The sequence below is a fragment of the Notamacropus eugenii genome, chromosome 1 (genome assembly GCF_028372415.1).
Source record: "Notamacropus eugenii isolate mMacEug1 chromosome 1, mMacEug1.pri_v2, whole genome shotgun sequence".
NCBI classification, from domain to species: Eukaryota; Metazoa; Chordata; class Mammalia; order Diprotodontia; family Macropodidae; genus Notamacropus; species Notamacropus eugenii.
The window spans coordinates 621,602,052-621,629,478 of record NC_092872.1 but is presented as its reverse complement, the minus strand read 5'-3'; the positions used below and the strand labels follow the sequence as shown (position 1 = coordinate 621,629,478).

The following is a 27,427-nucleotide window of genomic DNA, read 5'->3' as shown; positions in this document are numbered from 1 at the left end:
AAGTTTGAGCCTTAATATCAAGGTAGGATACATCTGGCAGGCAGTTAGGGGATGGGGAACTGAGGCACTAGAGAGATTCCAGGGAAAAGTCATATCTTGTTTAACCCCACTTTTTTCTTGCATTTCAGAAGCAAAAGCTGCTCCAAAGGATTGTTTTATTGAAGTAAACTCTAAAGGTGACAGATTTGGCAACTGTGGTTATCATGGTAATAGTTACAGAAAATGTTCTGCTGGGTAAGTAGAGATGAAAAAATGATAGAAATACGGAGGTCCTTAAACCTCAGGGTCATATGCTGGGAGAACCTTATTAAAAATTCTACTCCTCTGTCTTCTGTCTGGCTTCGCTTTCTGTAACTGTATTTGCAGATGATATCAGTCATGTAATTGCTATACCCTTCCTTGCTCATAGTAGAAGTCCGTAATAACTTTTGTTGAATTGATTGAAGTAACAATAAGCATTATATTCACAGTGTACGTGGCACCCACAGAAGAGAGTGTCATAGGCTCCGTCACAGAGAGCTAGTCCAGCCAATAACTGAACAGGAATGCTCTTCTAATCTAAATGATCTCTCACGAGGGGGCACTCACTAATGTCCTTAGGCAACACTTTTGGATAACTATAATTATTAGATTTTTCATATTTAAATCTTTGACTCTGCAATTTCCACTCATATGTTGCTCATATGGTTCTTTCTGGGTGGGGTTTAGCAGTCCAGTCCTTCTACTTGACAACTATCTGAAGGCAGAGATTGTTTCCCCAGTGAGTATTTTCCTTCCCAGGATACACATTACTGTTTACATCACCTGACTTTTCTAAAGTATGATATTCAAAACTAAACTCAATTTATTATCCCTTCTCCTTTGGCAAATAAAATGAGTTAATATTTTAATTAAGAAATCCTTGTATTCTTCCTTTGTAGTAGAGAGAGGGCAGTGTGGCACAATGGAAAGAACCCCTTCCTGGAACTTGAGGAACTCAGTTCAGAGCCCAATGCAGATTTATATTTACTGCACATGAAACTGGGAGCAAGTTGTTTAACGTTTCTAGGCTTTAGTTTCCTTACATGTAAAATATGGAGGTTGGAATAGATAATTTCTGAGATATCTTCCAGTTCTAATTCTGTGATTCTATGATATCCTTTTGAAGTATATAAAGAAATTATCTCTGATTTGAAGTCCCTGAATTTTATGTAGATCAGATTCTAGAGCTTCTTACATAAGTGGTTCTACTTCAGGTCTGTGAGTCAGTATTATCTCAAATCCTCATCCAGTCTGCCTATTGCCCTAGATTTGTCCTACCTCACTTACATCTGTGCCTCTTTCTTTCATGGTCATCTTTACTTGGCTACCATTGTGGCTATCATCAGGCATACTTTTATAAATTATTCATGAGCATTTTCTGTTGTCCTCTTCTCCCCTCGCTCTCCAATAAATAAAATAAAAAGAAAACTCTTGTAACAAATATGCCTAGTCATACAAAGCAAATTCCATCTTTAGCCATGTTGGAAAATGTCCATTTCATTATGCATTCTGAGTCCATCACCTCTGTCTAATGAGCTTCATCTTAAGGCCTCCAGAATCATTTTTGGTCATTCAGCACATTGATCAACTTCTGATGCCTTTCAAAATTATTTTTCTTTATCATGTTGTTAGAGCATAAATTGTTCTCATGGTTCTTCTCACTTCAGTTTATATATGTCTCTTTTCCTCTAAAATCGTCTATTCGATCTTTTCTTTTTTATTTATTTATTTATTTATTTTTTTATTATGTTTAACAATCACTGCCATACAATTGTGATTTTATCCGCCCCCCACACCTACCCCCCACTCCCCCCCTCCCTCCCCACGACTGCATACAATTCTGTATAGATTCTACATATACTTTCCTATTGAGTATATTTTCACTATAGTCATGCTATGTAGTCAGACTAAGATAAATGAAAGAAATCGTATAACAAATCAGAACATGATACACAAACACATACACATACACAAACATGATCTGCTACAATATGTGAGTGACTTCCATATTTCTCTCTCTGAGTGTGGCAGGCATTTTGCCTTGAGAACCACCATTGGGATTTTTTTTTTTTTTTTGTAAGAAGTTCTTGTGTTATTACAAAAATCTAAGTCTACCAGAAAAAACTCTCACACACTGTGGTCGTTGCTGTGCATAAAGTTCTCCTGGTTCTGCTCCTTTCACTTAGCATCAGGTCATATAAGTCCTTCCAGGCCTCTCTGAAGTCTTCTTGTTCATCATTTCTTATGGCACAATAGTACTCCATTACATTCATATACCATAATTTATTCAGCCATTCCCCAATTGATGGACATCCCCTTGACTTCCAGTTTTTGGCAACTACATAGAGTGCTGCTATAAATATTTTTGTACATGTGGGACCCTTTCCCATTTTTATGATCTCTTGGGGATATAGTCCTAGTAGCGATATTGCTGGGTCAAAGGGTATGCACATTTTTGTAGCCCTTTGGGCATAGTTCCAAATTGCTCTCCAGAATGGTTGGATGCGCTCGCAGCTCCACCAGCAATGAAATAGTGTTCCAACTCTCCCACATCCTCTCCAGCATTTATCATTTTCTTGTTCTGTCATGTTTGCCAATCTTATAGGTGTGATGTGGTACCTCAGAGTTGTTTTGATTTGCATCTCTCTAACCAATAGTAATTTAGAGCATTTTTTCATATGATTATAGATACCTTTAATTTCTTCTTCTGAAAATTGCCTGTTCATATCCTTTGACCATTTATCAATTGGGGAATGACTTGTATGATTATACATATGGGTCAGTTCTCTATATATTCTAGAAATGAGGCCTTTATCCCCGAGCTTAGCTGTAAAAATTCTTTCCCAGTTTACTACATCCCTCCGGATTTTGGTTGCATTGGGTTTGGTTGTGCAAAAACTTCTCAGTTTAATGTAATCAAAGTTATCCATTTTGCATTTCATAATGCTTTCTATCTCTCCTTTAGTAAAGAATTCTTCCCTTCTCCATAGATCTGATAAATACACTATTCCTTGCTTCTCCAGTTTATTCATGGTATCAATCTTTATACCTAAATCATGTACCCATTTGGACTTTATTCTTGTGTACGGTGTCAGGTATGGGTCTATGCCTAATTTCCGCCACACTGTTATCCAGTTTTCCCAGCAATTTTTGTCTATTCGATCTTTTCTTATGGAACAGTAGTATTCTATTGCATTCGTAGACCGTAATTTGTTTAGCCTTTTCCCAGTAAATGGGCACCCCTTAGTCTCTTATTTTTTGATACTTCAAAAAGAGATTCTATAAACATTTTTGTACATACAAGGTCCTTTCCCTTTTTCCTTTGATCTCTTTGGGGTATATTCCTAGTAATTACATCACTGAATTTTTAAAAAGCATGTACATTTTAGTGACTTTTCAGGTTGGTTCCAAGTTGCTTTCCAGAATGGCTAGACCAGCTCAACAGTTCAGCTAACAGTGCATTAGTGTGCTTGTTTTCCTACAGCCTCCAACATTTGTCATTTTGCTTTTCCTCACTCTCCGTCTGATGATGACATATCAGAAGAGGAGTTTTGTAGAATTGGTATCCTAGACTGAAGGAATTCTAGAAGGCCGCGGGTTCTTAATGTCTGTGCCCATAGAATACCAGCTCTTCTACCAAGTCGGAAAGTCTAATGACCAGCCTAGCTATGTAGAGATATATATCACCAAATTGCTTCCAGAGTGATACAGTTTTCATCACAACCAATTTCAAAGACTTTGTAATAAGAATAATTAAAATTATCAGTCAGTCTATCAAGGATCTATAATTTCTTTAAAGAGCCAATTGAACTTAGATCCTACTAATGAGCAATTATATGACTCCAGGTGTTGGAATCATAATGATACATGGGCAGGGAGTTAATCTAGTCATTGCCTATATATTACTAATTCAATACTTTCTTTTAACTCCAGAGAACCCTAACAACTAGAGTTCAAAAGGCTGGATTTCATTTGTAGTATTTATATTTGTAAAGTGCTTAGCGTAGTTTGGTACATAGTAGGCGCTTAATAAATGCTTGTTCCCTTCCTCCTTATTCCACACCATCAGTATAATTTCTGAGGCAGGTTGCTTAACTTTTTAGGTGTATTATAAAAACAGAAGATAGCTAGATGGCATGGTGGATAGAGTGCCAAGCCTAAAGTCAGGAAAGCTAATTTTCCTGAGTTCGAATTTGACCTCAGACACTTGCTGGCTGTGTGATTCTGGGCAAGTCACTCCACCCCATTTGCCTCAGTCTCCTCATCTGTAAAATGAGCTGGAGAAGGCAATGGCAAAACTACTCCAAATAGTGTCATGAACAATTGAACACAGCTGAAACAATCGAACAGCAACAAAAAACAGATATAAATATTGGAGATAGCTATCGTCTGGTAGATCGCTGGCTTGAGAATTAGGAGACCTAGGTTATATTTTTGGCTCTGCTACTAACTTACTGAGTCTCAAGTTCCTTATCTGCAAAATGTGCTTCTGAAATAGGTATCATCTAAGGAGTTAAAACTTTTTGTTGGATGGGATCTCATTATAGTAAATAAATGTTTTTCCATCTCCATCTTTCCCTTCTTAATAATTGCAGTTATAGCAATAACAGTAACAGTGATAGCTAGTATATAAAATGCTTTAAGGTTGCAAAACTCTTTTTATATGTTATTTGATCCTTTAGCTGTCAGTGTTTGTGACTGTGAACCTCTAATGTCATGGCCTTGGGTACGTTCAGGCTGTCGGTTTGTGATTGGTAATCAAAATACCCAGCACTTATGTCAACCTCACACATAGGCTTTTCAGAATCACACTTTCTTACTCATTTGTGTTTCTGAACACAGGCCACAGTTAATTTGGCCATCTATTCTTTCCCCCTTCTGTGGTGCAAGGAAAACTTTAGAGACAGTAGTAGATACATACTGCATCAGTTTGGAGCTGGAAGGGACATCGGTAGCCACTTCCACTTCCTTTTTATTTTATAGTTGATGCAACTGAAGGCCAGAAAGATTGTTTGATAGCAAGCATGTAATAAAAGGTAAACAAGTTAAGCTGACTTAAACTCTCTGACGTATGTTCTGGAGTGCTGTCTCTAGTTTATGAAACAACAGCTTAGAACCAGCAAGAAAGGAACAGTGCTACAAAAATTTGAGAAATACTATAGCAAGTGAGAACAATGGTCTGCCTGAGGAACTCTATGGCATATATCTTGGGGAATGTTTTGTGGGAAAACTGGTTGGTAATTTCACTTGACTGTCCCCTCAGAAGTTGGTGACGTATCTTAATTTAAGTAGCTTTCATTACTTATGAACATTCTACCTATGTTTTTGCTTACTCTTCTCTGTAAAGTTTTTTTTGGTTCTGTTTTTAGGTTATCTTGAGATTCTCACATGCAGACGTAGAGTTCTGTAGGTCCACAAGTTCCTTAGAGGAAACCAAAAAGCCCCTTGGTGTATGTTGTGGGTAGAATTCTCAGAGACTTTGCCGTTCTCTAGAATCACCCAGAAATCCTGGTTCTGACCTGACTTCAGTGACTTGGTTCTCTTTTCAGGGTCACCCTGGGAACTGATTAGAGAATTAGAACTGCTGTATGGTGGCAGCATTCAGTGATAACCCAAGAAATATGTGAAGTGTTAAATTTTGTATGAATGTAACAGAATGTGGAAATAAGGGATAATAATTCATGCTGACCCAGAAGATTGTAAAACAGAAAAGGGAGGCAATAGAGTTGCTGATAAACTGCAGAACTTCATGACAGGCAACATCTGGATGTTCTTGAAAACAGAATATCTTCAGGAAAAGGAAGATGACTTGTATCAATATTATTTCAACTAGAGAATAATGTTTGCTAAGGAGAAGAAGCCAGAATTGTTTGATCAAGGGTATAAAATTAAGGCAGTTTAGGGGAAGTTTGTGGTATCTCACAGGTTGTCTGCATGCATGTATTCATGCTACTGCATGTAACAATCAATGAACTTCTGATGAATTTGAGATAGTTCTGCCTCCTAATTTTTGACACCCAACAATTGTGGTGACAAGGAAGGAGATTCCTCCAATGAATTTCAGAAGGACTGGAATCATGTAGAAAAGCAGCTGTTACTAAAGCAGGTTGGGGGCAGCTAGGTGGCACAGTGGCTAGTGTGCCAGGCATGGAGTCAGGAAGACTCATCTTCATGAGTTCAGATCTGGCCTCAGTCACTACTAGTGACCTTGGACAAGTCACTTAATCCTGTTTGCCTCAATCTCCTCATTTGTAAAGTGAGCTGGAGAAGAAAATGGCAAACCACTCTGGTATCTTTGCCAAGGACACCCCAAATGTGGTCACAAAGAAGTAGACATGACTGAAATGACTGGACCTGAAGTTTCCATCTAAAAGACCTCTCCAGTTCCTCCTGCTCCACCAGCCCTGGAAGAGGAATCTAAGTGAGCTAAGTTCTGTTTAAGAGGCATCAGGGCTGATTGTCATGTGGGGTCATGGGATCTGACAATCAGCAGTACTTTTAAAGACTCCTCTAACGGAGATTATTATGGGATAAAAAAAGAGCAAAAAAGAGTAAGTATTGGTAACTTGAAGTGTTAAATGTTTTATTTATGTTATGTCAAGTATATTCACATTGTCTGTTTTATGTTTTGGTTAATCCAAGCTGACTTTTCCCTGTGGCCTGATTAGGCAAAGGGAAAAGGGTTTAAGAGTGAGAACTTTTCTATAGAACTTTCAAAGCCTTCAAAAAATATACTTTCTCTTTGCATTTCCAACTCTGACCAAGTTGGAGAGACAGATAAGGATATGAGAAACTTTTTGGAGAAATGCTTGTTGCAGATTGAGATTAACAGTATTTTATCCAGTCTCTGCATTTACCAAATGAAAACTATAGAAATAAATTTGCAGCATGGAGCTATTTGAGGAGAGCATACCAAAAAAAAAAAAAATTCTTTCCTTGAAGGACGTCTAGACATTAGATGAAGAATATACAATTATAATTTTGTTACTGCATAGCAGAGGTTATGTTTGCAATTTCCATGTTTCAGAAGATCCTCATGGACTATTAAAGAGAGAGGTGAGAATACAAGACTGCCACATTAAATCTTTGGCAGTAGACTTAAGTGAAAGTGAGGCCTTATATTTTGAAGGTCTGTCAGTAAATGGCCCTTTAGAAGCTTGAGATTTTGTATAATACCATTTGTTATATAGATCCAGATATGACTGAATTTATTACAGTTTCATTTTCAGTGAGATGCCTTCTATTAGGATAATTGTGATCTTTGACCCTACATAAGTAAATCAGGTCTTAATGGAAACTATACCTAATATTTGTTATTAAGGCAGTTTTTTAGAAACTGCAAACAGTTTGATAAAAGTATAATTAGATCAAAATTACTTTATCCTGGTCTTAAATACAATCAGTATAGAATGTCAGAACTGATTAGGTGAATGAAATGATTTTTCTGTGTGAGATGATTGGGAGATACATTCAATTGAATTGATATCATTTGACTGGCAATAAGTTTTGTTTCATGTTTTAAATCTGTGATGTTATATAGGTTATTGTGTTTCTAATTACTGTGAATTTTGGGAAACCATTGTATATAAAATGATGTAGAGAGGTGCAATTGTGTCGTTATTGTTGTTGTTCAGTTGTGCCCTACTTTTTGTGACCCGATTTGGGGTTTTCTTGGCAAAGATGTTAGAGTGGTTTGCCATTTACTTCTCCAGCTTATTTTGCAGATGAAAGAAATAAGGCGAACAGGTTAAGTGACTTGCCCAGGGTCACATAGCTAAATGTCTGAGCCCAGATTTGAATTCAGGAAGATGAATCTTCCTGACTTCAAGCCTAGCACTATCCACTGTGCCACTTACCTGCCAAGGCCTTAATTGTATCATTAGAAAATTTAATTCCTTTTGAATTGGATTCTGTGAGTATATTAATTGTTGTAGGCTATTGTCATAATGCTAAAAATTTATCAAGTATTTTATTGGCTATATTTTGCTTTTAAAAGGAAGAATAATAATTACTTACTGTGTGAGAAAAGTACAAAAACCAGAGACTGTATAATCTCCCCATCTGTAACCTTGCCAGGTTCCTTGGGACCTTCTACTTGAGCAAGTTCATAAAATTTTATTGATCTTTTGAAGGAACTTACTAAATGCTGTGAAATTGTAAAATAATGAACTGCTTTACTGGGGACTTGAATGCCATCTTCTGTCACAAACATTCACTACCAAAGGGAAGGGGAGAGGACTTAAATTTACTTATAGAACTGATTCTGTGATTCATATGAAGATTATGAAATTATACCCAGAATAATATATATTGAAGTTACATCTGGAGCCAATTTAGTCTCAACAGACTCCAGTCTTAATGATTTATTTTTGCTTTAGCAGGGGTTAATATACAATGTCTTAAGTGATGGATATCTATTAGTCTGCAGGCTTACAGTAAATAGCCATTGTTTTTCTGGGGTTTGAGTCAATTATCTTACATTTATTGTTTATATGGAATTACAGAATATGATTTTTTTCTTAATTTCATATTGATTTTTACACTAGGATGAATTTAAAACTAGCAAAAAAAGGATGTTGATTTTTTTTTTGAAAGTCCTGGTAAACTTTTTGTTGTTGACTGTTATTGTAGCAGCAGGAGAGACATGCTAATAACTACACCTAGCCCTAAGCGATAAGGAGTGAAGTTTGCTGTTTGAGATAAAGCATCTCTTGGGACTATAATTTGATTTGTTCTTAGTTTTGAATTCAGGTATAATTAATTGTCTGTCTAATTAATTGTCTGAATTATCATTAAGTAATCCACCATTTGAAAGAAATACTAAGAGCTACCTAAAGAGAGGGTGATTTGAGAATGCAGATGGATATACGTTCCTGGGAAGGTTGAAAGGATAACCATAGGGGGTAATGGGCAGGATCCTTTTGACTTAGTTTCCCCATTGTGTTATGTCTGTTTTGATTAGGAATATTTCCCATCTGGTTAAATCTAACCCTGGCTACCATATCCTTGAATAATGTGGCACTTTGCTACATGATTGGCTAGTCTGAAAAGTGAACTATGATGCTTACCTGGAATCAAATAGAATGGAGGATATTTTATCCTGTTAGACTTGTGTTGTCATTCTTTCTCCTTAGGCTTAGGCCCGAGGAACAATCTTGATGTTACAACTATGGCACTCCTTCCTCTCATAGTGAATTTCTTTATCCATGATAGGTAAAACTATACTAAAACTATAGTGAATCTTGTTGCAATGCTCCAACACTCCTGAAATGCTATAATGAGATGCAAGTATAAGGTACCTTATTGGGTAGTTTACTTTAATGGTCTTCCTATAGCTCTGTTGTTTGTAAAATTAACTCCACAAGGTTAAAACTGGTTTTTTTTTACCATGTGAACTAATTACTGAAAGGCCAATCTGATTTGATTTTGTCAGCTTTTACTAAACTATTAACTTGTCACAAACCTGCTCTGGTAATAGGACACATAAGACACCATTTGTTTTTTATCCAACACTCCAAGGTCTATTGCGTGTTTCTTAAGAAATCTGGTGGTGTGCAGTTTACTGGGTGAACCCTTGTGGAAATGCAAGCCGTACTTACTCAGACATGAACCATGTCTCCCAAGGCCCTTGTCTAGGCACAAAGGGTTAGTGGGTTCCTCTTGGTGTCATTCATCTTGGGAGTGGCTGAAGAGGACATGCATAAATGCTTGAGAGAAGCACAGAACCTATTTGGTAGACACCTGCAAGAATAGATGTTATCAGAGGATTTGACATCCTAAAGCTGCAGTTGTATTGCATTTCTTTATTTACCCTATTGTTATTTTGCTTGCTTGATAAGTTCTGGGTGCATTATGGACCTATTACCTATTCTGTAAGCTGCATATTATTCCTATTCAGACTGATACCACTTTGGGAATTATTAAAAAATTGTGAGACTGTAAATAGTCTCAAAGAGAGAGTGGGGGGGGGGAGAAGAATAAAGCCTAAAACTTTGTATGACTGTAACAGAATGTGTAAATAAGGGTAAATAATTCATGCTGACCTACAAGTTTACAAAACAGAGAAAAGAGGCAGTTGAGTTGCTGATAAATTGCAGGATTATGCAAAACATCTGGATACTCCTGAAAACAAGCCAGAATTGTTTGATTGAGGATATAAAAATTGGTGTGATTTAGGGGAATTTTGTGTTCACTTACCTGCATGCATTCAGGCTACTGCATGGGATAGTCAGAATTCTCATTAACTTGAGAGAGTTTCTGCCTCCTGATTTTTCCAACCCAACCTATATCAACAAAATAAATCAAGAACTCTGAAAAATCATGGCTTTCTAGGGTATTCCCACAGACTTTCAGTCCAGATCTGTGATTTTGTCACAGGGATGGAGCTAATGGTGAGGTCCTTCTCCTAACATTGCATTATCACTTTGCCTCTGAAACTCTTCATTTTCTAGAGTTACCTGGGGCACTAAGAGGCTAAGTGACCTACACAGTCAGTGTCAGATGTGGAACTTGACCCCAGATCTTATCCATTCTGCACCTGACTCTCTGTATATGATTTCTTCCATGAATACCCAGTCATACATCAGTTGAAATATTCAGCGTGCCATTAGGTGGTGCTAGTGCTCTACATTTCCTTTAGTTGAAGAACTCTTTAGTCTTTATACTCTGACCTCTAGACAAGCTATTTTGTGTGCCTTTTTTATTTCTACTGGCTTAGCTGCGACCTCACCTTACTCATTTGCTATTTTGTTTTTCTGATTTTCTGATCTCTTCTTTTTAATCAGATTAGCTAAGGGTTTAGTTTTATATATCATTTCTGTGTTTGTTTTTTGTTTTGTTTAAAATTTGTCTATTTCCCCTCTAGTTTTTACTCTATCCTCTTTTACTTGTTTTAGGTTTGTTTTTTTGATGGCATTTTAATTTTTTAAATGTGTATTCAGTTCATTAATCCTTTCGCTTTCAATTTTGTTAATGTATGATAGTAAAGATATGATTTTCCTCCTGAGGACTGCTTTAGCTGCATCCCAGAAGTTTTGGTGTGTTGTTTCACTATGGTCATTTTCTTTTACAGTTATTTCAATGTTTTGTTCTTTGATGCACTCAGTATTTACAATTTCATTGTTAAGTCTCCATTTGGATGTGTTTTTTGGTGGTTCCTGAATCAATTTTTATTCTTATATCATGATCTATAAAGATGCATTAACTATTTTTGTTCTTTTACGTTTGTGTGCAGTATTTCTGTGCCATAGTATAGGGAGACCTTTATAAAAGGTCTATTGGTGCTAAAAAATACACTTTTTTTTTTTTGCTGTCCCACTTAGAAGATGCTATAAAAGTCATTTCTCTAAAAACTATTTCCATTCCATATTTTTCCTATCTTTGTTAGATTTATCCAAAACTGATAGAGGAATATCAAAGTTTCACAACTTGTTTATGTCTCCCTGAAGCTCAGATGTTTCCTTTGTGAATTGGAATGCTAAAGCGTTTAGAGTGTTTAAGTTTGTAACTGATATTAGGATCTTGTCTGATTCCTTTTAGTGTAATATAATTTCCTTGTTTATCCCTTTTTATTTTTGGACACTTATTTTTGCTTTGGTAGTATGATGGCAATTTCTGCTTTTTATATTCACTTGATACATGGGGAATTCTTTTCCATTCCCATAGTTTTATTTTGTGTATGTCTTTGTTTTTTAAAATGTATTTCTTGTAAGCAGTAGGGCTTTGTTTTCTCATCCAATCTATCATTCTTTTTTATTTTATTAAATTGTTTAATCCATTCACATTTAAAGTTATGAGAGTTAGGTTTATATTTTCTTCCGTCTGTCTCTAAAGTTGATTTTTTTTCAAGTTAGGAATTTTTTCTATTCTCTGCTATAAACACAGTGTTTTGTTCCTTCAGTACTTTAGTCTTTTTCCAAGGTGGCCTTGGTCCCGCTGGCTCTCTTCTTATCCCTGATGCCTTCTTTCATTCGTTGTACCCCTTTCCCTTTAGGATTTTGTTTATTAGTTCCTTTTGTACATACTTTTATCTGGTTATATATTTCTCCCCCTCCCTTTTCTTCTTAGTCAAGTAGATTCTTCCTCTCCTCTGCTCTCTTCTCCTCTTCTGTCCTCTCCAAAAAAGGATTTCCCTCATTTCTCTTCATTATCCATCCTTCTCTTTCCATTTACTCTAGATATGCATTTTCTGATTTCATGATCCTTGTAATTATCTGGTTTCTCCCTTTTCTCTGTATTCTTCATACTATCAGAACATCCAAGGTTCATGTCAAAGTTATCCCCTCTAGCCGCTTTTTGCCATAGCTTTGTAGGACTTACCCTGTGAATTCCCCTTTTCCATTGTGCCTCACTGTTAGAACAATCTTCATCATTGCAAGTAGTGTCAGAACAATGCCTCATGGTAGGGCCCCTTACTTTACACTCTCTTTTTTTCCCTCTACATTTGCCTGGAAATCTATTCTCTGCATCTATATTTTCCCACTCCTCCAGGTGCCAGTTGCCTTCAGGGGTTCCAATTCCCCCACTTGTCAGACAAGTAAGACTTTTGAAACACCAAATCCCCCAGACCTCATCCAGTGTAAGGTTCTCATCTCCTTTCACCTCTAGGAGCATTCATCTCCCATCTTCAAAGTAAGGCTTCCTTCCTTTCCCTTTCTTTTCAATATTATCCCCATCCCCTCTTCACCCACTCCTCTGTAAGCTCTTCTCTATCTGAGTCTTGTTCAGATTCTTGTTCAGATTACCTCTGAAGTGACTTCCACTCCAGATTCTGTGATTTTTACCAGTATTTCTTTAGATATAGTAGATTTGCAGACGTTTTGAGCCTGGGGGAACTTTAGAAGGTCTAAGCCTGAATTTTTTGGAAGAAAAAGACTTAGATAACTTTCCAGACTTGTACCAGTGATATGTTAGATATTTTAGTACCTGTGTAGAAGATACAACTAATGTTCATCTACAGGATAATGCCTACAGAAGTGCACCGTGTCTGTGTATATACATGTATGTATTTTTATTAATCTTTTTGGTTAAACTGTTCATGTCTGATACAAGAGGAAATTTTCCCTTCATCTGGTATCTAGGTGCCTCACTTATGTTGGCTAGTAGAGATCAGAATCACCTTTATTTACAGCTTGGAGTAACAGCCAGGCAAAGGAAGGAGTAAAACGTCTAGCTTAGTGCTGCCTTAGAATAGAGAGATCTCAATAGGTTTCTGAAACTCAACATTTAAAAACAGAAATCATTTATCTTTCTTCCCAAGTCCACTTCTCTTCTGAAATTCCCAGTTTCTAACAAGAATATCCCCATCTTTTCAGTCACCCGAGTTCTCAACCTTAACGTATTGTTAGTAATTCATTTCCCTCATCCAGTCGTTTGCCTTTTGTTGTTTCTACCTCTACAAAGTATTTTTCTGCTCCACAAAGGCAGCTAGGTGGCGCCATAGTTGATAGAGTGTCAGGCCAGGAGTTAAGAAGATTTATCTTTCTGAGTTCAAATGTGGCCTCAGATACTTAATAGCTATGTGATCCTGGACAATTCACTTAACTCTGTTTGCCTCAGTTTCCTCATCTTTGAAATGAGCTGTAGAAGGAACTGGCCAACCACTCCAGTATCTTCACCAAGACAACCCTAGAAAGTGTCATGAAGAGTCAGACAAGACTCAAAAACTTTATTTCCACAGCTGCCATTCTAGTGAAGGCCCTTATCATCTCTTTCCTCTACTAATGTAATGGCTTCCTACTTGGTCTCCCACCTTCAGGTTCCTCTTCATTCCAATTCATTTTCTTTATAGCTGCCAAAGTGATTTTTATAAAGGAAAGGTGTGACCATATTACTCCCTTATTAATATCAAGTGACTTCCTCTGATCTCTAGGATCAAATAAACTCTCTCTGGTACTTAATTCCCTTCACAAACAGGCCCTAATCGCCCTTCCAATTTTACTACATATTACCCTTCCAGTAGGAAGGCTATACTGACTTTTCTTATGTACCTCATACAGGGGGTACGCAGACATTTTGTCTCCTGGCTTTGCATTTGTAGTAGCTATCTCACATGACAAGAATGCATTCCCTCTTCACCTCAGCTTCTTAGAATTCCTAATTTCCTTCAAATCTCAGTTCACACACCATTTCTACATCAGTCTGTAAATTAACATTCATTAAGTACCTACTGTGTGCTGGGCACTATGTATTGGAGATACAAAGAGGTAAAAGACATTGATGGACCTCAAAGAGCTTACAGCCTAATAGAGGAGACAACAAACAAACATGTATGTACAAACAAGCTATATGGAAGAAAATAATTAATAGAGGGCACTAGAATTTAGAAGAGTTGGGAAAGTCTTCTAAAGAAGATGAGATTTTAGTTGGGACTTGAAGGAAACTGTACAAGGCAGTAGATTCAGTTGAAGAGAGGATGCATTCCAGGTGTGGGGGAAAGCCCATGGGAGATATCAGATTCGAAGTCAGCAGAAAGGTTAGGGCAGGATGGGTAGGTTTGAGAGTCATCAGTAATTAAATCTGTGGTAGCTAATCAGATGAAATTGTATAGAGGGAAACAAGCGCCCAGGACAGAACCCTATGGAACACCTACATTAGAGGGAATTCTTACCTGCATGAGAATTTACCAAAGGAGACAGAGAAAGGACTGGTCTCATAGGTAGGAGGAGAAACAGGATAGAGTATTTTCATGAAAGTTTAGGGAGAAAAGAGTTATCAAGAAGAAGAGGGTGATCAGCATTATCAAAAGCTACAGAGAGTTCAGGAAGAATAAGGATTGAGATAAACACTGGATATAGTAATGAGGTCATTGGTAACTTTAGAGAAAGTAGGTTTGGTGAAATGGTAAGCTTGGAAGCTGGATTGTAAGGGGTTAGGAAGTGAATGAGAAGAGAGAAAGTGGAGGTACTTAATATAGATAGCTTTTTCAAGGCATTTGACTACAATGAGTAGAAGAGAGAATGGACATTAGTTAATAGGAATGGAAAGATCAAGAGAGTTTTTTGAGGATAGGGGAGATGTTTATAGGCAGAAGGGAAGAATTCAGTCATCAAGGAGAGATGGAAGGTAAGACGAAGAGTGTGAATAACAGAGGGGTCAGTCTGTTGGAGGAGACAATGAATCTTTTCCTGACCTCGTAGTTACTACTGCCTTCCTTCTTTGTATTTATCTACCTTTGCACATGTTATCTACTCCAGATACGTAGTAACTTTCTTGAAAGTGTAGACTGTTTCACTTTTATCTCTGTATCCCCAGCACTTAACAGCACATAGTAGGTACTTAATGCTTATTGACTGAAAAGAGCTTTTCTAAAAAGTGCCAGAGCTGCCACTCCCATCATTTCTATTTATTTCTGTACAGACATGCTAATTGAATATCATATATACACATACCTATTCCTTTTGTAGGAATGCTTTGTGTGGAAAGCTTCAGTGTGAAAACGTGCTAGGTATGCTACCTGTATTTGGGATTGTCCCTGCCGTCATTCATACTCCAATTAGGGGCACTACATGTTCAGGTGTGGATTTCCAGTTAGGATCAGACGTGCCTGATCCTGGCATGGTGAATGAAGGCACAAAATGTGATGATGGAAAGGTAATCCAAAAAATTTCATTCATTAAGTAGACTTTTGGATGCTTTTTAACAATTGAATGCTTCTTTGAATTAAGAATACATTTTGTTTTTTTTAAGATCTGTAGAAATTTCCAATGTGTAAGTGCCTCTGTTCTGAACTATGACTGTGATGTAGAGAAAAGATGCAGTGGAAGAGGGGTAAGTAATACAAAATGGTGTAAAATTTACTTTTTTCTAAGTTTGACTTTTACAAGAGTTATAAATAGTGATATTGCAGGTTAAATGTGAACTTATTCTTTCTGATTACTTTTGTTAATTTACCATTTTGGTTCAAAGAGAGGTTGCCTCCAATAGAAGTCTCATTTCAAACACGAAATACTTATCTTTGAAAAGATAACAACCTATATGTATACAAGTATACATTTAAAAATGCTATTTTTCAAAAGATCTAGAATTGTATTGATTCAGGTTGTCCCTCCACTGACACAAATACTTCTTCAAGTCTTAGTAAATGATTTAATGAGTTACTTTGACCAAAAAACCCAGTCTCTTTTTGACCAATGTCTGTAGGTCAAATGTACTGAAAAAGGACTCCAGGAATTAACTTGGAAGTAAAAACATAGTATGGAATGATTTTTACATTTTTTTGCTCAAATAAAAAGAGATTTTATTCTTTTTTTTATTGTTCTCTAAATTGTTCTTTCTTGGTTTACAGTTATAGTCTATTTTCAAGTTTTGTACAATACAGATTTGGGTAAAAATGTTACAAGAACTAGAATACAATTTTAGTGTCTCCCAAAGATTGTCTTCTTTTGAAAGAGGATATAAATTTACATGAATTGAATCCTCCCTTTTCATTTCCATTTTTGGTACCACATTTTAGGAAAAGCAATGATAATTTTTTTCTTCTTTTACCAGCTTTAGTAATGAAAGATTGAGTAAGAGAAGGACTTATAATTAAGAGAGATGGAAAAGAAAGTTGAAAATGGTTGTCATGGTGCTAAATAGGTGAGGAAAGATCTCTAGGGGAGTTGACCATAAGAGCTACTAGTAAGAAGTAGGAAACTTGCTTCCAGAAAGTACAGTGATCAGGGCGTGTTTTCAGTAACCTAATTGGAATTTGTGATGATAGCCTGTAACAGTAATAGAAAACAATTGTCTGTTAAAAAAGAAAACAGAATGACTTCAATGTGAAAATAAAAAACAGATCTGAGGAGGAAGAGATGCATCTTCATGTGTGTCATAGTAGTGGACGGCTGGGCAGGGGAAAAAAGTAAGGACCCATGAATACTGGGTACGTAGCAAAAGATAAGTCTTTTCAGTGAGTAGAGAGAAGGACCCTCTTAGACAGAAACACCAGTCTATACTTCAAGGATCAATCATATGGATCCGGTCCTTTCAAGTAAAATCATCCATGAAGGGTCAGAAGAAGAAGAGATAATAGTGATGGCTTGGGACTTTGTGTTGAGGGGTCCTGATCTGTTGACAGCATCAGAGAGATCTGCTATCTTTCTGGAATTTGGATCTAGGACTGTGAAGCTTCAAACACTTTTCAGATATGAAAATTGCTACCCAATTCTGGTGCCTCATGAGACCACAGAGGAATCTAGGAAGTATTGGTAAGGATTATGAAGTACTGAGAAAGAAATAGAACACCTTTGAAGCACAAGACATAACTGTTATCAATAAAAGGCAGGGACTTCAAGAGATCTGCCCTTTGGGGAAGTATATTGGGGAAGAAGATGATGGATAATTTCTGAGAGTGAAATTTACATTTCTGGACTATGGTTTAAAATATAGAAATGATAAGTTTTTAGCCAGGGGCAGAAAGTACCTGGCAAGATGGGTACATATTTAGAAGAGGTAAGCAAGGACAAGTAGCAAAGAATCAAAAAAAGGATAGTAGGCTAGGCTCCTGCAAGAATAGTATCAAGAATGCAAAGCTTAGAAAAAGATAAAGCTGGTGAGAATAAGGGACAACAAAAAGTGCCTTTTGTTTTCATTTAGGCATTTATTAAGTGCCTACTGTGTGCCAGGTACTGTGTTAAATGTGGAAGGAAAAGAGGAAGATCAAAAAAGGTGGACAGGACTACTGTTATGAGTGGATAGATTCATAATAATTAATAACAGAAAATGTTACTTTTCAGCTCTTAACTTTGCTTGTTTTCTTTTCCATGGATAAGGCTTTCTAGACCTGAAATAAAAAAGTAAAAAATATGACTTGTTTGACAGTTGATACCTATAAGACATAAAAAGGAATACCTTCAGGTCACCAGATCCAGATGAACTGTGTCATAGTATACTAAAATAATTGGCAAACGGGATTATTGAGTCACTGACTTTGAACATTTGTAGAAAAGAAGAGGATATCACAGGATTATCGAAGGGCAAATATTCTATTTTTTAAAAAAAGGTTAGAATCCACCAACTGTAGACAAATTTTGGACTCAACTTCAATATTTTGCAGAGTTTTAAAATATTTTAAAAAGAATCATCAGTGATCTCCAAAAAAGCAAAGAAGTGAAGCTACGAACCTTTTAAGTCTTTTTTGACAGGTTACTAGACTAGGCAGTGTGATGTGTTGGGTAGAGAGCTCACCGTGAAACTAAGATCTGATAAAAACTATCTGGTCACTCTGTGGAAGTCACTTAAACCTTTCAGTCCTCTAGGCCTCTTTGTAAGACTAAATCACAGAGAAGCTGCAGACCTGCACTGGTAAAGAACATTTCTTCATCCAGTATTTCATGGCCTTTACCAACAAAATCCTAGGTCCAATTCTTTTTCCTGTTTTGTTCCATCATTCTAAGCCAATAGTTCAAGAGAATTCATCTAGCTTATATAATTTTATTTTAATTGACTTTCATCTACTTTTTATAAAACAGTTGACCCTCTAATACTATTCTTGTGGACAAGATGGAGAGAAATAATTTAGTACAGTTTGGTAAATTGAGAACTCATTGAGTGATTAGACTTATTATGGTTTGATGTCAACTTAGAAGGAAATCTGTAATGGAGTACCCAAGAAATTTGTGTTTTATTTTGTTGTATTTAATATATCAGTAATTTGGTTAAAGGTGTAGATGACATGTTTGTCACATTTGCAGCTGACATAAAGCTTGGGAAGAATAATTAATGTATTAGATGAGAATTAGGATCCAAAAAGATCTTGATAGACTGGTTCTTTATAGTACATTGAATTTGCAGCTCTTCTCTTTATCCCTGTCTTTTCACATTATTCTTGCTTTCTGTTATATTTGTAGATTTAATTTTTGTTTTTCTGGTGCTCTTGTTGATTTTCTACTTAAACTTTTTTCTGTCTCTAGTTTTTTATTTAATTGTAAAATTAAATTTAAAATTTTTTCAATTAACAAAAAGCAATTTTTTTCCATTCTCATTTTCCTGTCCTCATTAAAAAGGAGAAACAAAACTTAAAAAATATAACTAGTCAAGCACAACAAATTCTCACGTTGGCCATGTCCAAAAACATGTCTCATTCTGTACTGAGTCCATTACCTCCCTCTCAGGAGGCAGGTAGCATGCTTTATGATTGTTCCTCTTAAATACGGTTAATCATTGGTTTTGTAAGAGTTAAGTCTTTTGGAGTTGTTTCCTTTTACAATGTTGTTCTTGTATACATTGTTTTTCTCCTCTCTTCACTCTGCATCAGTTCATACACATTTTTCTAGGTTTCAATGAATCCATCCCTTTCATCATTTCTTAGGGCACAGTAGTATTCCATTATATTCATATACCATGACTTGTTCAGCCATTACCCTATAGCTTTGCCGCCACAAAAAGAGCTACTGTAAATATTTTTATACATCTGGCACCTTTTCCTCTTTCATTGATTTCTTTGCCTCCTCTGCTTCTATCTTCCTGCACTGAGTCTCACTCACCTTGTGGGAGCATAGAGAGGCCACTGAGAAAATGAAGGTCAGGTGAAGTCAAAGTTATTTATAGGACAGGCCTGATGGGGCAGTGCAAAGTGATATATTTTTTAGAAAATTTATTAATATATTACAAACAAAGGAAACAGAATTTTAAGTGCTTATTATGTGTCAAATACTGTGCTAAGTTTTGAGATTACAAATATAAAAGCAAAGATGATCACTGACCTCACAAGGAGCTTATATTGTAATAATGGAAAAAACACACCTAGAGGTAGCCAGGGAATGATATTTTGGTTTGTAAAGTAAAGATGGATACATTCTTATAAGCAACAATGATAGTATTGTTTTGATTATGGTTCCAGAACTGGGAAGCCAGGTGTTTATGTGTCTTTGTATGGGGGTGGGGAGGTGAGAGATGGCACTGAGGTTGGCAGAATTGCAAGGTGACTGTCAAGAAAATCAGCACAGTAAAGCCTGACTGCACCTGATGTACCTTAGTTAACCCAATTAGGCACTGACCAATCAGGACAGCAGGGCCTCAGTACCAGAGTCCCAGAGAAGAAAGAGTTAAAGGAGGTCATTCCTCCACTCAACAAAAAAAGGACATTTTCATAATTTTAGTGCAGAGTCTCTAGCTAAAATGTCACATTTGCTAAAAGTGGGTTTTTTGAATAAGATGAGCCTAGGGAGGGTTCAGACCTTTATCTGTGATTTCATTGGTATAGGTGAGTGGTGCCAAATTCAAATAGAAATGGATCTCTCTAGGCTGCATATTGTCTTAGAAAACCACAAAATAACATTATCTGTGTTTTATTGTGTCTTTATTTTGTTAAACATTTCGCAATTACAATTTAATCTGGTTCAGAATTTCTGGTGTAGAGAACTCTCTGAACTAATACATCAATTATTCTGCAACTTACAGTCTTAAGAAAGTTGCCTGGGACGCTGAAATGTTAAGTGTCATACCCAGGGTCACACAGCCAGTATGTATATGCTAGAGCAGGAAGCATTTGAATTCAGATCTTTTTGATTCCTCTCAGTCTTCTATATCTTTCTGCCTCTTAGGTAATGGAATAACAGTGTTATTAATAACTTTAATTATAGTGTTTTAAAGGTTTATATACCAAAGAGGTTTACAAAAAGAAACTGATTGTTTTGATTCTCAGGAATCTTAATATATGTATTGGTACAGTGCAAAGAGTGCTAGATTTGGAGTTCAGGTCCCAGCTCTGCCACCAACTACTGAGGAAAAAAAATCATTTAGTCTCCCTAAGCCTCCATTTTCTCTTCTATAAAATAATTGTACTATATGATCTCTAAGGCATCTCCTAACTTTATTCTTCTCTGATCTTAAGATGGAATTTAAAGGGGATAAATGTATGTCTTACCCTTGGGTTAAAAAAAATCAACTTACCACAAATATGATGGGGGAAAGTTTGGCCACACATTTATTAACTGAAAAAAATCTGATGCTTTTAGCATCCATGCCTTCTTCTCTCTGTAAGCTATATATACTACTGCTTCCCTCCGCCTCTCAGCAGAGGATCTCTGATGTTTTATTGTGGAAATTGAGGTCATTTGTTGGAGCTCCCTTTTTTCCCTACTCTACCCATCTAATCCTGTCCAATCAATAAGCATTTATTAAGTACCTATCATGTACCAGGTACTGTGCTAAGCACTACAGATTCAAGAAGAGGCTAAAGACATTTCTTGCACTAAAGGAATTTATAATCTAAGGGAAAACAATCTTAGCAACATCAATTCACATTGTTTCTCCTGCTCCAGTTTTAGATGAAGAAGTGGCCCTTCCTCTTGTCAAGGTCAACATGTCCAAAATGGAACTCATTCTGTTTTCTTCTAAACCCACACTTCCTCTTAGTTTTCCTTTGTTGAAGTCATCCTCATCCTTCCAGTTATCCAGGTTTGCAATCTTAGCATCATTCTGTACCTTCCTGGGGTAGTGGTGGAACAAGCATTTATTAAGCCCCTACTAGGTGTCAGGCATGGTGCTCTTTAGGAGGTATGTTAGTCTTCTGGAAAAGGCTGGATGACCATTTGTTACATGTTTTAGAGGAGATTCTTGTCCAGGTATTGTGTGGTCTCTAGGTGACTTCCAACTCCAAGACTCATGATTCTGTGAGCTAGTAATGCAAAACACTATTTACAGTAAACAAAAATAGTTTTTTGTTTTCTTGAAGGTGTGTAATAACAACAAGAACTGTCATTGTAACATGGGCTGGGCTCCCCCAAATTGTGAGAATACAGGATATGGAGGAAGTGTGGACAGTGGACCTACTTACAATGGCAAGTAATAAAGAGAAAAAAATCCCCAGGATTTCCTACCTTCCTACCTTTAGTTGATACAGTACAATATTCACCATTTCATGACACTTGTTTTGTTTGATTGGAAACTAGAGACATACCAATTAAAAATCCTGTTTTCGAGGTCTTGAGAAATTATTTGCCTGAATCATATATGTGAGAAATAATGATTCATTGTGCTTTCAAATTGGATTCTATTCCAAAATCCAGACAGCTTTAGTACCATTAACCGGAAAAAAAACACCCAAAGCATTTTTAAAATAAAATTTCTACCTCTTGTAGTAAAGTGGAAAAAGCACTCCCTGGATTTGAAATGAGAAGACCTGGTTTGTTTTCAGGTGTTGGCTGTGTTACATCCTAACTCTGGGACTTGGGGCAAGTCTCTTCTCTCTCTGAGCCACAGTTTCCTCATCTGTAGAGTTAGGGGATTGGACTTTATGATCCCTAAGGTCTCTACCCTGCTGTAAATCCTTTGAACCATATTTTATAACCTCATAATTATTGTAAATGCTCTTTGCTACCACTATTGATAATCATTCCCTCTGTTTGTTCAAAGGACTTTACAAAATTGAATTAATAAATGCTACTAATGCTAATCAGTAAATAGGGGAACTATTTGTCTTAGTGGGAAGGATACTCTTCTGGGAATGCACTTGGATTCTTTTCCAAGGTCTGCTACAGTTTCAATAGGTGACCTTGGGCAATTTGTTGCTCTTCTAGGCCTTACTTTCAGTCTCTATAAAAGTATCTTAGGCTACATAACACTGAGAAAGTTCTTTCTAACTCTGACATTTCATGATTCTATGAAATAATGTATGTTTTTGAATGTGCAAAGCTGAGCCAGCATTTTATTTAATTTAATGACCATTGACATGAAAAGTCTGTTTTCTCTAGATAAAGACACTTCACTTCGAGACGGACTGCTAGTGTTTTTCTTCCTAATTATTCCCCTTCTTGTATTAGCTGCTTTTGTCTTCCTTAAGAGGGATCAGCTTCAAAGAAGATTCTTTAGAAAGAAAAGATCCCAAACATATGAGTAAGTACCCTGTCTTCACTATAGTTAATGTTAGATGATAAATATGTATGGCATTTCTTAATGTGAATCATTGGTTGATGGTGTGTGGTTAGAGCTTTGGACTCAGGAATAAGGAAGACTTGGGTTTGAATCCTTCCTCAGATACTTACTAATTGTGTGAGACCCTGGGCAAGTCACTTAATCTTAGTTTCAGTTTCCTCATCTCTGACATGAGGATCAGAGAAACCCCTGCCTCCCAGGATTGTCATGAGGCCCTTTTGAGAGAGTACTTGTGTCAGCCTCACTCTGGGAATGGGCAGTTTAGGAGGAGAAGGGTCATGATCCAAAGGAACCAGAGCACTTGGGAATACTGTTTATTGGAGACTTGAACTTTGAAACTATGGATGATAGTTTTAAGAGAACACTGAAAAATGGAGTGCTCTCACAGTTTGTGTGGTGATAAGAGATCCCAGACAAATGTTTAGAGGCTTTAGCTTTACGACCTTCTCTTTTGTAGAACAGAACGATGCAGCACTGAGGGCTTGGCCACTTAGGTTGCTGATGGGTGTGTAGTGAAACACCAAAGAGCTTTTTTAGAGAGAGGATTCTGTTAAACCATGTACACAGTACACATCTAACCATGAAGACAATTTTTGTTGGTGTTATTGAAGAAAATGTGGAAGAATAGAATTTGAGACCACTTTCAAAAGCATGGAAAAGATTGAAATCATAGATGTTGTGGAAGATTGGCACAGTAGAAAGAAGAGAGGATTTGCTTTTGTGACTTTTGATGATTAATTGCAATAGAATTTATGTAGCTCTTTATTTGGTCATATTATGTGCCAAGCACTATGCTTAGGCTTGGGGATACAAAAAGAGCAAAAGACATTCCCTGCTTTCAAGGAGCTTATAATCTAATGATTATAATAATTAATAATTATAATTATAATATAATTATAAATATAATAATAAATTATAAACAAATATATCCAAAGCAAGCTATATACAGGATAAATAGGACAAGTAACAGAAGGAAGGTACTAGAATGAAGAAGTTGGGGAAGGCTTCCTGGAGAAGGTAGGACTTTAGTTGGGAATTAAAGGAAGCCAGGGAAGTCACTAGGCAGAGTTGAGGAGGAAGAACATTCCAGTCATGGGGAGCAGCTAGAGAAAATGCCTGGAACTGAAAAATGGAGTATTGCATTTGCATAACAGTCAGATGGCCAGCAGTACTGGATGGGAGCGTATGTGTTAGGGAATAAGATGTAAGAAGATTGGAAAGGTTAGAGTGCGCTAGGTTATGAAGGGCTTTGAATGCCAAACAGAGCATTCTGTATTTGGTACTGGAGGCAACAGGAAGCTCCTGGAGTTTATTGAATAGGGAGATAATGTGATCAGACCCATGCTTTAGAAAAATCACTTTTGTGGCTGAATGGGATATAAGTTAGAATGGAGAGAGACTTGAGCAGGTTGACGTACCTACAGGCTGTTGTAGAAGTCCTGGCATGAGGTGACTCAGGCCTGAACCAGGGGTGGTTGCATTGTTAGAGAGTAGGGGCATATATGGAAGAGATGTGCAAAGGTGAAATTGACAGGCATTAGTGACAGATTGGATTTGCGGGAGGGGGAATGGTAAGAGATAGTGAGAAGGCAAGAACAACTCCCAGATTGTGAGCCTAATGTTGCCCTCTGCAGCAATAGGGAAGGTAGGAACAGGGTAGGATCTAGGGGGATAGATAATGACTTCTGTTTTAATCATGTTTCATTTAAGATGTCTCTACTGGACATCCAGTTGGAGATGTCTGAAAGGCAGTTGGAGATGCCACATTAGAGGTTAGCAGAGAGCTTGGGGCAAGATAGGTAGATTTGAGAGTCATCAGCATAGAGGTAGTAATTAAATCCATGGGAGCTAATGATATTACCAAATGAAGTAGCAGAGAGAGAGAAAAGGGCCCAGGACAGAACGCCAAGGGACACTTATGGTTAAAGGGTTATTTCTTATGCTGGAGAAGTAGTTGTCAGCATTTTTTTTTAAAGTTGAGTCAAGTTTTGACCCAAAGTTTCTTCTGCCAATACAGGGAAATTTTGAGGGATAGTGATAACTATCTCAGCTCTCGTTAGGTGGGTGGGGTAGAAGCAGAAGAGTCAGTCAAAGTAAAGTCCTAGGAGTGAGGGGGAGCATGGTACCTAGATTGTGTATCAGTGAAAATTGTTCTGTGAAATCCTCTGAAGGCTACCATACTCATTACACTTAATCATAATATTTCTTATCTTTTTCCTTTTAAAATTTTCTTTTTTATTATGAACTTAAAAATTGGCAAACATGAATATTTTCATATACAAAGGAGAGAAAAAAAGATTGTACATAAATCCACATCTCTTATGTTGTAGCTTGTTTTTTAAAAGTTTATATTAAATTTAACCTGATAGTACCAACTCTTCCCTAATTTTCTATGTTCCCCTAATTAGCTTTCTTCTGATCTCTGCTCTTAATATATTTCATCAGTGCCTTCTGCCTTCTTTTTTTCTTTTTGTGTATCATTTTTTTCTGCTCACCCTGACTTACCTCTCATTTTCCCAAATAAAAGTCCCTTTTGGTAACAAGCCAGTATCTACCAAAACCAACTCACACACTGACTGTTTGAAAATTTATGTTTTGGATGGCACAGACTTTAGGGTGGGGAGGATGTTCTCTCTCTCTCTGTGAGCCACAGTCTGTTGGAGCAGATGGATGTTTGTGTCTCCGCCATCTTGGGAGGATGTACTCGTCCATGGTGCACTTGGCATGCACCGACCCCTTTCATGCATTGCACCTGCAGCTTGTGCAGTAGGAGGCCAACCCCAGTCTCACAGGGCCCCCAGGCACACCCCCACTGGTGCCGCCATGGAAGAATACAGTTGTGAATATGGCTTCGTGAAGTTTTATGTGTTATGCGGCATTGGTGGGGTCTTAAGTTGTGGCCTGACACAGCTACTGTTGTATCCCTCAACTTAGTGAAATGCAGAATGCAGGTGGACCCCCAGAAATACAAGGGCATCTTTAATGGATTCTCTGTCACACTTTGTGAAGACAGTGTTCATGGTCTGGCTAAAGGATGGGCTCCAACATTCATTGGCTACTCAAAGCAGGGACTCTGCAAGTTTGGTTTTTATGAAGTCTTCAGAGTTTTGTACAGCAGCCTTCTTGATGAGGAAAACACTTAACCTCTGGCGTACATCCCTGTATCTGGCTGCTTCAGCCGGTGCTGAATTCTTTGCTTATATTGCCCTGGCTCTCATGGAAGCTGCCAAGGTCAGAATAGATCCAGCCAGGTTATGCCATGCTCTGTGGGAGACTGCTCCAAAAATGCTTAAAGAAAAGGACCTCTTTGCACTCTACAAGGAATACTCCTTTATGGATGAGACTCATGATGAAGTTTGCTTGCTCTGAGCAAACTGTTGAGACCCTGTACAAGTAAGTTGTTCTGAGGCTATGAAGTGAGTGTTCAAAGGGAGAACAGCTGGTGGTGACATTTGAGGCAGGTTAAATAGCTGGTGTCTTCTGTGCCATCGTGCCTCATGCTCCTGACTGTGTGATGTCTGTGCTGAACAAGGATAAAGGCAGCTCAGCTTACAAGTCCTCCAGAAGCTTGGATTCAAAGGTGTATGCAAGGGGCTCTTTGCCTGTATCATCATGATTGGTACCCTGACTGTACTACAGTGGTTCATCTATGACTCTGAAAGTCTGTTTCAGACTTCCCTGCCTTCCTCCACCTGAGATGCCAGAGTCTCTGAAGAAGAAGCTTGGGTTGACACAGTCAATGAATCAAGACTTAACTATGGACTGAATCTGCTTGCTGACCAGTGTTGAGCAAATATAAGAGAAATTTTATATATTTGACTGTGTAGATCATCTGTTCCTGATGTAATTATGGGTTGTGCCCTTGCCTAATGCAATGGTTTCAAAATGTAACTGTTGGAATAAAAACACTATTCATGGAAAAAAAAAATTGGTTTTGTTATACACCTCCAGTCCTTCACCTCTCTCCCAAGTGGTGTAAAGTATGGTTCTTTGCATGTCTTCTTGCGTAGTGATTGGTCAGTGCATCAATTAGAATTCTTAAATGTTTCAAAATTATTTTCCTGTAAAATGCATTCATTGAATAAGTAGTTCTCTTGTCCTTGCTCTCCCCACTCTGTCAGTTCATACACGTGGGCAAGCTGTGTTTTTGAGGCTTTGTTTGTAAATGTTTTGCAATTCTTTTCTGGGTTTGTGTCTTGAGCATACCTGGCATCATAGCAGTTCTTTGTTTTTTTTTCATTTACTCCTTTTTCCAGCAGTCTGCTCTGGATGAACTGACAGTTTCTATCCTGGCTCTGAGGCACTGAATACATAGTTTCAGTCCCCCTATGTTACACAATTCTTGATCTTGTCTCTTAAATATGATTTGTGAACTTAGGCTGGAAAGTTGAGCCAATGTCATTTTTTCCTTCAATTTTCCAAGCACTATTTGTTTTGGATTTCTCTTTAGATTATTGATCAAGGCTATACTGCTTCCTCCTACTCCACCATCTTGGTTCTTTCTGCTTCCCATGAATATTCTATAAAAGTCTTATGAGTTTTTTTCCTA

The 27,427-nt window shown here is 37.2% G+C and overlaps 1 protein-coding gene and 1 pseudogene across 2 annotated transcripts in view; both read left to right on the top strand.

Moving 5' to 3' along the window:
- The window catches only part of ADAM9 (ADAM metallopeptidase domain 9), a 107,582-nt gene that overhangs the window by 70,405 nt on the left and 9,750 nt on the right, over positions 1-27,427 (top strand). The window contains exons 15-19 of one of the 2 annotated variants that reach the window (XM_072635117.1): positions 129-234; positions 15,426-15,612; positions 15,709-15,789; positions 21,680-21,785; positions 22,767-22,839. In XM_072635117.1, the coding sequence (XP_072491218.1) occupies positions 129-234; positions 15,426-15,612; positions 15,709-15,789; positions 21,680-21,785; positions 22,767-22,839 (553 nt within the window). Of the gene's footprint in view, positions 1-128; positions 235-15,425; positions 15,613-15,708; positions 15,790-21,679; positions 21,786-22,697; positions 22,840-27,427 lie in introns of both variants that reach the window. The other variant, XM_072635116.1, reaches the window with a different exon arrangement.
- On the top strand, positions 22,848-26,806 carry LOC140520809 (solute carrier family 25 member 3 pseudogene; annotated as a pseudogene).